The 8644-nt window shown below is 70.0% G+C and overlaps 4 protein-coding genes across 4 annotated transcripts in view; 2 read left to right on the forward strand and 2 right to left on the reverse strand.

Moving 5' to 3' along the window:
* Nucleotides 1-660: 660 nt before the first annotated feature.
* CHLNCDRAFT_19166 (hypothetical protein) lies at nt 661-1841 on the reverse strand (the record flags this gene model as incomplete). The annotated part of the gene is made up of 4 exons (XM_005851393.1): nt 661-892; nt 1111-1184; nt 1408-1503; nt 1635-1841. 4 exons carry the CDS (start codon nt 1839-1841, stop codon nt 661-663), a joined length of 609 nt encoding a protein of 202 aa, XP_005851455.1.
* A 752-nt stretch (nt 1842-2593) lies between these two features.
* CHLNCDRAFT_59556 (hypothetical protein) lies at nt 2594-4542 on the forward strand. The gene is made up of 6 exons (XM_005851108.1): nt 2594-2765; nt 2963-3124; nt 3295-3368; nt 3493-3594; nt 3736-3813; nt 4001-4542. Exons 1-6 carry the CDS (start codon nt 2651-2653, stop codon nt 4325-4327), a joined length of 858 nt encoding a protein of 285 aa, XP_005851170.1. The 5' UTR covers nt 2594-2650; the 3' UTR covers nt 4328-4542.
* Nucleotides 4543-4826: 284 nt separating this feature from the next.
* Nucleotides 4827-6375, reverse strand: CHLNCDRAFT_10342 (hypothetical protein; the record flags this gene model as incomplete). The annotated part of the gene is made up of 5 exons (XM_005851394.1): nt 4827-5036; nt 5254-5335; nt 5474-5700; nt 5839-6005; nt 6174-6375. Coding segments are annotated over 5 exons (888 nt in total), but the record flags the coding sequence as incomplete, so codon positions are not given.
* A 510-nt stretch (nt 6376-6885) lies between these two features.
* CHLNCDRAFT_137805 (hypothetical protein) overlaps nt 6886-8644 on the forward strand; it is a gene marked incomplete at both ends in the record, with an annotated part of 2806 nt that continues 1047 nt past the window's right edge. The window contains 5 exons of the mRNA XM_005851109.1: nt 6886-6938; nt 7251-7371; nt 7662-7814; nt 8015-8128; nt 8298-8570. Coding sequence (XP_005851171.1) covers nt 6886-6938; nt 7251-7371; nt 7662-7814; nt 8015-8128; nt 8298-8570 — 714 coding nt within the window. The remainder of the gene's footprint in view (nt 6939-7250; nt 7372-7661; nt 7815-8014; nt 8129-8297; nt 8571-8644) is intronic.

Here is an 8644-nt window from a genome sequence, read left to right on the forward strand (position 1 = left end):
TCGCAGCGCATGCGCAGCCAGCCAGCTCCGATGTCAGCATGCACGGCGCGGTGCACACGCCGCGGGCCAGCCAGGGCGGCACCTCGCAAACCAGCCCCATGGTGGGATGACGCGCTGAGCTCCTCCTGTGCCTATTTGCCCATTTCGTTGCTGCTGACCCTGCTGCCTTGCTCCTCACCCTTACCCACCCTAGCCCTCACTGCGGGGGCAGTGCCCAGTTTCAGTTCCCTAGCGGAGCCGGCAACACGCTGGGCCCTCCCACAGCAGTGAGGGCTAGGGTGGGTAAGGGTGAGGAGCAAGGCAGCAGGGTCAGCAGCAACGAAATGGGCAAATAGGCACAGGAGGAGCTCAGCGCGTCATCCCACCATGGGGCTGGTTTGCGAGGTGCCGCCCTGGCTGGCCCGCGGCGTGTGCACCGCGCCGTGCATGCTGACATCGGAGCTGGCTGGCTGCGCCTGCGCTGCGGGCGGCACCCGCTTCTTGGGCTTGTACCTGCGGAGTGGCAGGGAGGGAGAGGGAGGCAAGCGAGGCCGCCAGGCAAGGTAAGCAAGGGAAGAGCTTTGAGGGGCCGGCAGGGCGCGCCATGCTGGGAGCGCTCCGGCTGCCTGGGCGGCCGCGGATGGGCAGCCGCGCATGCTGCCCGCAGGGCCGAGATACGGCTCACATGACGGTGGTCACGTATTTGGAGCGGTACCGGTGCGTGGTGCCCACCACCATGGCCTGCGTGCTGGTGGTCATGCGCTGCAGGTAGATGTGGTTGAGGATGACGTGCTGCGGGCGCGGCAACGCGGCGATGGCGTCCATGGCGGGCGGCACGTTGAGCAACGACAGCTGCAGCTGCGGCGGCATGACGGGCGGCTCCTTGAGGAAGTCCTCGGTGGCGGGAGGAGGGCTGGCGTAGCTGCGCAGGCAGGCGGGCAGTGGGGAAGCGGGCAGGGAGAGGCGGGCAGAGAGGGGTGGGCGGGAAGAGGGGGCAGGCAGGGCAGGGTAGGGGAGGTGGAGGAGGTGGAGGCAGTAGGTCGCGTGCGCCGCACAACACAAGCTCCGGCCGGAGGCAGCACGCGGCGAGCGCCGCAGCTGCGGGGCGGCAGGCCGGCGTGCGGGCCCAACGTGGCTCGCCTGCTGGGCGGGGAGGGCGGCGGGTCGAAGCCCACCAGGCTCTCCAGGTTCTCGGGCACATACTCCTGCAGGCCAGGTGGGGCACGCTCCCCTGTCAATGGCATGGGGCGTCGTGAGTGTGCAGAGTGCACACCCCTTGGCGCCCTGGGTGTGCAAAGGGGTGTGCACACTGCACACTCGCCTGCGCAAACGCCACCACCACCACCGCCACCACCGCCACCACCACCACCACCGCCGCCGCCGCCGCCCCCCCCCCCGCACACACTCCTGCGGTACGCTTGAGCGTACCTGCACCTCCAGCACGTTGTTGATGTTGCCCATGTCGTCGTACATGGAGGTCAGGTTGGGGTCGTGCCGCCACTGGCCGTCCACGATGAACTTGTACTGCGGGCGGCGGAGGCGAGACGGGCACGCGTGGTGGGGCCAAGCTGGCGCCAGACCAGACCCTCCCGCTTGTCACGCACGGAACACACGCTCATAGGACATCCAGCAGCCTCCGCGCAGGCGCACCGCACCTGGTAGACGCCCGGCGGCAGCAGCTTGACCAGCGTGAAGTCCTTGCCCGACCGCTGCATGGTGTAGCGCTGCGTCCAGGAGTCGAAGCTGCCCTCCAGCTCCACGTGGTTGCCGCCGTGGGCCCACACAATCACCGTGGGCACCAGCTTGGGCTGCGCGCCCCACCTGCGGCAGCAGCACCGTGTGGCACAGCCGCTCGAGTGCATGCCTGGCTGGCCTCCCCCCAGCAGCCTGCTGGTGCACCCCGCAGCTCCTGGCTCCCCGGCCGGCGATTGCTAGCCAGGCGGCCACACGTCCCTGGCAGGCAGGCAGGGGCAGCTCACCCCGCAAACTCGCTCTGCCCGTACACCGAGCCGCCGCGACCATACTCCTCTCCCTTGGGGATCGGCTCCATGGGCACCTGCGGGCTGTAGGTGAGTGGCGAGCCCGGCACGGGCGGCGAGCCGCGGCCGTAGCTGTGCAGCCCGTCATCATAGTCGGTGCTGTGGCCGCCGGCGTGGCGCGGGCGGGCCTTGCCCTGCGTCTGGCCCTGCGTGCCAGAGGGGGGAGGCGGCGCTCAGGATGGATCAGGGGCAGCTCTCCTGGGCGGCAGCAGGGGCCCAGGAGGAGGCTGGGAGGAGAGCTGCCTGTTTTCATGGGGCTCACCATCGCTGCCCAGCGTGCCCGACACCGCCTCCCAGGCTACCGTCACGACTTGAGCCCCGATGCGTGCCGAAACTGGGGCTGCCGCGAGGAGAGACTGCGGTGGTGGAGCGTTGTGGGCAGTGTATTCAGACACCAAGCGGGCGCAACGAGTGCAGATATTGGCCGATCGCAAACAAACACGAAGATGGGCGCTAGGAGAGAGCAACTCGCGAGTACTCGATGGGCCTTGCTGGCAGGGCGTTTTCCTCCGCTTCTCGCGCTCCTGCGGCTCCTACCGCACCAGCAGCCAGTGCTTTGCATTCCTTGCGACATCCTACACTGTTGACAGGAGCGGCAGGCGTGTGGAGCGTGCCATATCGGAGGCAGCAACATGGCAGCCCAGAAGGAGGCCGCCGCAGCGCTCGCCAACCTGCTCAGCAAGGTCGCGAGATACTCTGTCATTCTTGGCATCGGCGGCTCCGCGGTGCAGGCCTCCCTCTACACAGGCATGTGCACGATGCTTCTGGGCAGCCAACCCCAACCTGCAGCGCCCGCTGCACGGGCAGGGAATCGATGGCGGGCCAGCCAGGGCGATGCGCGGCAGCTGGGGTCCCGCCGCCTGGTGCCATGGGCGCCGCCCGCCGGCCTCACCGCCTCCCGGCCGCCACCCCCTGCCTGCCGGCTGCCTCTATGTTCTCTGCAGTGGATGGCGGCGAGCGTGCGGTGATGTACGACCGAATCCAGGGTGTGCTGGACGACCCCGTTGGCGAGGGCACACACTTCCGCGTGCCCTGGTTCCAGACGCCAAACGTGATGGACATCCGCACCCGCCCCCGCTCCATCTCCTCCGTCACCGGCACGAAGGGTGGGTGGCGGCCGACTGCGGAGCTCAGGCCTGGGTCCGGGATGGGGCGGCAGCATTGGCTGGCAGAGCGCAATCCTTCACTCCGACAGCTGATGCAGCATGGTGGCAAGAATGCCGGTGCCCTCCGGCGCCCACCTCCCTCCCCCGTCTTGCTCCTGCCGTTGCCGCAGATCTGCAGATGGTGAACATCACGCTGCGTGTGCTGTCCAAGCCCGACGTGGAGCAGCTGCCCCGCATCTTCCGGGTGAGCGTGCAGCAGCTCGGCGCGGCACGACTATTGCCTGGCTGGCTCCAGCTGCTGCGCGGCTGCCTGGCCTGGCCTCACCCGAGCGTCGTGGTCTGCTCCGCCCACCGCCCTGCCCCCGCAGAACCTGGGCACGGACTGGGATGAGCGCGTGCTGCCCTCCATCGGAAACGAGGTGCTCAAGGCGGTGGTGGCGCAGTACCAGGCGGAGCAGCTGCTCACGCAGGCGAGTCGGCAGCCGGTACCGCGGGTGCAGGCAGGCAGGAGCAGGCGCGCAGGCAGCCCGGGCCGGCACTCTTTCCCAGGTGCCCGCCGCAACCTGCCGCTTCATTCGCTCTTGTTGTCTCCCCGCATGCCCACCCTGCAGCGCGACCAGGTGTCGGCCGCGGTGAGGGACAGCCTGATGAAGCGCGCCACAGAGTTCAACATCCTGGTGGACGACGTGGTGGGTGGCGGCCGCTGTGCGCATCTGTGGTGCACCTGTGGTGTGCGGGGTGGCGCAGCGTGCTGCCGCGGCCGCTGCTGCTGCATGCAGACATGATGCAGGCGGGTCGCAGAGCAGGCGGGTCGCCTGGCGGAGCTCGTGAGCAGCGTGGCGGTCCCCTCCACCCCCACCTTCCACCCCTCTGCAGGCCATCACCCACCTCTCCTTTGGCACCGAGTTCACCAAGGCGGTGGAGAGCAAGCAGGTGGCGCAGCAGGAGGCGGAGCGGGCGCGGTTTGTGGTCATGAAGGCCGACCAGGAGCGCAAGGCGGCGGTGATCCGCGCCGAGGGCGAGTCCGAGTCCGCCAAGCTGATCAGTGACGCCACCAAGACGGCGGGCATGGGCCTGATCGAGCTGCGCCGCATCGAGGCGGCCCGCGACATCGCCAACACGCTGTCCAAGGGGCGCAACGTGGTGTACCTGCCATCGGGCGGCCCCAACATGCTGCTGGGCATCAACCCCAGCGCGCAGTGAGCCCCTGCCCCGCCGCGGGCGAGCGCCCCGCGCTTGGCCCGGCGACCGCGCGCGCCGGCTTGGCTCCTTGGGCTGGCCAGAATGATGTTCGGTACAATCTCATCGCAGCCTGGCCCTTCCCCGGCAGCGCACATTTTAGACTGCGCGGTGGGGCAGGCACTCTGCTTCATCTCTTTGCTGGCTTCCTCCTTCTTTAACGCTCCCCACCACTGCTCAACCACCGAATCTTTTGCGCCCAGGATCAGTGTTGCAGGTGGGGTGCCAAAACGTCGTGCGGGGAGCGCAAAACAGTCTCTCACTCAACATTGAGCGGCGCGCAGGAAATGCAGTTCACGGCAGAATGAAATTCAAGCAGAATCCAGCTCATGCATTGGCTCTCTGATTGACCAAAAAAAGGGGAGGGAGGCGGGGCCGTGCTGCCTGCCTGGCTGGGGCTGGGGGGCAGCCGCCCAGCTGCCAGCATGGGACTGCCGCCGCCGCTGCCGCCGCCGCCTCAGCCGCGCAGCACGTTGCGCAGCGCATCCCCCACCTGGGTGTACCTGAACTTGAAGCCCGCGTCCTGGGCGCGGGTGGGCACCACGCGCTGCCCCTCCAGCACCACGCTGGCGCCCTCCCCCAGCAGCGTGCGCAGCGCAAAGTCGGGGACGGGCACCAGCGAGGGGCGCCCCATCACCGACCCCAGCGCTGAGCACAGCTCGCCCATGCGCACCTGCGCGGCGAGGGCAGGGGGGCGAGCGGCACAGGAGGCACGATCACGATCACGCCCCACACCTGACGCTGACGGCCGTGGCAGCAGCCTGGATGCAGCTCTTGCTCAGCCTCCTCCCTCCGCTCTTGCTGCCGCAAGGCGCACCAGCGCAGACCACAGCCACGATGAGCGCCACCTCACACACACACACGCACTAGACACACGCATGCCGGCGCACCGGGTTGGGCGCCGTGGCGTTGTACACCCCCTGCCAGCTGTCGTTCCGGATGGCCTCCAGCACCATGGCCGTCACGTCGTCCCTGCGGCGGCGGGGGCGAGGGGTGAGGGCAGGGGGCTGGGGGTAGGCCCTGGGATGGCCCTCTCCACACCAGGCACCGCATGCAGAAGCGCATGCGTCGAAGCGCGCCGAACACCCATCCACAGCCCCGCCGCCCCACCTGTGGATCCAGCTGCACCACTGCCGCCCCGAGCCTAGTGGCCCGCCCGCAAAGATCTGGAACACGGGCACCATACGCCCCAGCGCGCCGCCCTCCCTGGCCAGCACGATGCCGGTGCGCAGCACCACGACGCGCGTCTGCGCCTGGCCGGCAGCCGCCTCCCACTCGCGGCACACCTCCGCCAGGTAGTCGCGCCCCGGCTGGGAGGCCTCGCTGAAGGTCTGGGACTGCAGCTACGGGCGGCGGCGGGCAGGCGGGGGGTGCGCTGGGTGGGAGGCCAGCGGAGCGGTGGAGCGCTATGCAAGACAGGTGGCAGCGCCACCCACCGGCATGCCACCTGGCGGGGGCGCCGCCTGCGAGCTCACCTCGCTGTTTCCGTAGTAGCCCACCGCCGAGGAGTTGACCAGCACCTTGGGGCGCTGCTCCGAGGGGCAGGCGTTGATGGCGGCTGCCAGCTGCGAGGTGACGGCGACGCGCGAGCGCTTCACCTCGGCCTTGATGGCGGAGGTCCACCGCGTGGCGATGGGCTCGCCTGGGAGGAAAGCAAGGGAGGAAAGAAAGGAGCAGGGTGAGGAAAGTGGCGGCAGGCAGCAGGCAGGCAGCAGGGAGAGGATCGCCCTTGAGTGGGCACCAGCAGAGCCGCGGGATGATGGGCCCGGCGGTGGCGCAACCGCCGCCAGCAATGCTTGCCGCCGCCCACCTGCCAGGTTGACGACCGCCGTGGTGCCGCACACCGCCGCCGACCACTGCGCCGGCGCCACAAACTGGAGGCCGGGGTAGGGCAGCTTGCCGCGGGCGGCCACCACGTTGCGGGTGAGCACACGCACCGCATACCCCTCTGCAAGTAGCTGCTTCACAAGCGCCCCGCCCACCAGCCCCGTGGCCCCCGCCACTGCCACCGTGCCGGCGCTGCCGGGGGCTGCCGCGGCCACGGTGGGGGGCGCAGCTGCGAGGCGCTGCACTGTGCGGCTGCTGCTGCGGCTGCTGCTGCGGGGGGCGAGCGCGGCGGCACCGCCGCCGCCCGACAGTGCGGGGCTGGCCTTGCTGGAAACGCCAGCGGCGCGGCCTTGCGCCACGCGAGCAGCTATCTGTCGGCCCCCATACCCCGCTGCCTGGCACGCTGCCGCCACAGGCGCCCGAGCGGATAGCGCCATGTGTAGGTGTGGTGTTGGGCTGCTGGGGCTCCTGGCGTCTTTGGAAGCAGACCTCACTGATAAAAAGCAATCGAAGGTGTGGGATGGGCGAATGCGCTTCGCCCAATCGGGATGAGGGGTGCACTGCTGGGGCTGCCTTCCACCCGCTCCGCCTTTCAGCAGTGAGCCACTCGAGACCCGGTCCAAGCAAGTGCTGTCAAACCTGCACCCCAACCCCTGCGGCATCTCCGGCCAGTGGAGTGCGGCGGCGTGAACAGCATGAGCCTGACAGCGCAGTGCAGGCAGCTACCAGCTGCACTGCAGCACCAGCGGTGAGCCTCGGCCTGGGCTGTGCAGGGTGCAGCACAGCGATGCCTCGGGACTTGCATATGGGGCTCACTGGAGGTGCTGCTGCCGCCTGCAGGTCCTCCTCTCGACTGCAGCAGTGTCATGGCGGAGCGCGGTGAGCAGGGGGTGACGAGGGGCAGAACTCTGGCGGCGGCGGCGGTGCCCGCAGCCACCTGGCGCCTCTGGGGAGCGCACTGCCCAGAGGCAATGTGCAGACGCATTGCCCAAGGGGAAGCAGCACGCCAGGCCCCACACCACTGGCCCCAATCCAGCCACCTCTGCTCCCCCTGCTGCAGGCTACCCACGCAGCGGCGGCAGCAGCAGCGGCTTCTGGCCCGCGCCGAGCAGGCGACGGCTGAGCGGGCCACCGAGTTTGACTGGGACTCGCTGGGCTTTGGCCTCACCCACGTCGGCTCGGTGCGGCGCCGCCAGGCCTGGCACTGCCGCTGCCCTTGCGGTGGAGGGCAGGGGGCCAGCTTGGCCCCTGCACTTGCGCCATTTTTGTTCCAGTGCTGATGCTGCTGCTGCCCTTGTGGTGGAGGGGGACAGCCTGCCTGCCGGCGTGCGACATCCAGACGCGCAGATGCGGCGGTCGCGCCTGCACCCGTGTGGCACGCCTGCTTGTGTTGGCCTTGTCGCCGTGCACCGCCCGCTCATGCCGCGCCCCCACCCCGCCCCGGCCCGCCGCCGCCCGCCGCCACCCGCAGACGATGTGGATGGCCACGTGCAGTGCTGAGGATGGGCAGTGGAGCAAGGGCGAGCTGCAGCCGTACGGCCCCCTGCCCATGTTCCCCTCGGCCCAGGCGCTCAACTATGGGCAGGCGGTGTTTGAGGGCATGAAGGCGCAACGCAGCGCCAAGGTGGGGGCCCGCCAGGCTGCGCCGCGGGCTGCCGCTGCTGGTCATGGCGCCGGGCCGGCCCTGGCAGGCGGCACGCCCGCTCACCCTCTCCCTCTTCCTCCCCCCCGGCCCTTCCCCGCTGTCTCGCGCCTTGCCTGCCTGGCCCCTCCCCGCTGTCCCACCCTCCGTCCCCTCCTCCCTCTGCCCACCCTTCCCCGCAGGACCGTATCGTCCTGTTCCGGCCCGACGCCAACGCGGGGCGCATGGCTGAGGGCGCGGCGCGGCTGTCCATGATCCCGCCGCCGCCGGAGCTGTTTGTTGAGGCGGTGACGCAGGTGTGCCTGGGGGAAGGGGGCGCGCGTGGCTGGTCTGGGGGCGTGGCAGGCGTGGGCGGCTTCATCCCTGCCCACCACACCTTCACACACACACGCGCACACGCAAACATAGGCACACACCACACCACACTGAGATAGGCACGCGCACACCCCGCCGCCGCCGCCGCAGACCGTGGCCGCCAACGCCGACTTTGTGCCGCCCCAGGGCAAGGGCTCGCTGTACCTGCGGCCCCTGCTGGTGGGCAGCGGCCCCATCCTGGGCCTGGGCCCCGCCCCCTCCTACACCCTTGTCGTCTACTGCGCCTCCGTGGGATCGTACTTCAAGGGAGGCCAGCTGACCCCCATCGACCTGCTGGTGGAGACGCGCTTCCACCGCTCCGCGCCCGGCGGCATGGGCGGCACCAAGTGCGCCGGCAACTACTCCCCCGTGCTGGTCACCCAGGTGCGGCCGGGGGGGGGGGGGGGGGCTGGGGGCCCGGGCTGGGGCGGGCTGGGGGCTGGGGGGGCGGCCCACCC

Source organism: Chlorella variabilis (genome assembly GCF_000147415.1).
Source record: "Chlorella variabilis unplaced genomic scaffold CHLNCscaffold_2, whole genome shotgun sequence".
NCBI classification, from domain to species: Eukaryota; Viridiplantae; Chlorophyta; class Trebouxiophyceae; order Chlorellales; family Chlorellaceae; genus Chlorella; species Chlorella variabilis.

Bases quoted from the DNA above. Each gene is read 5' to 3' on its own strand.
- CHLNCDRAFT_59556 (XM_005851108.1), top strand. From the start codon at position 2,651: ATGGCAGCCCAGAAGGAGGCCGCCGCAGCGCTCGCCAACCTGCTCAGC. The intron at 3,369-3,492 runs GTGAGCGTGCAG...CTGCCCCCGCAG, and splicing joins AGCTGCCCCGCATCTTCCGG to AACCTGGGCACGGACTGGGA. The intron at 3,814-4,000 runs GTGGGTGGCGGC...ACCCCTCTGCAG, and splicing joins ACATCCTGGTGGACGACGTG to GCCATCACCCACCTCTCCTT.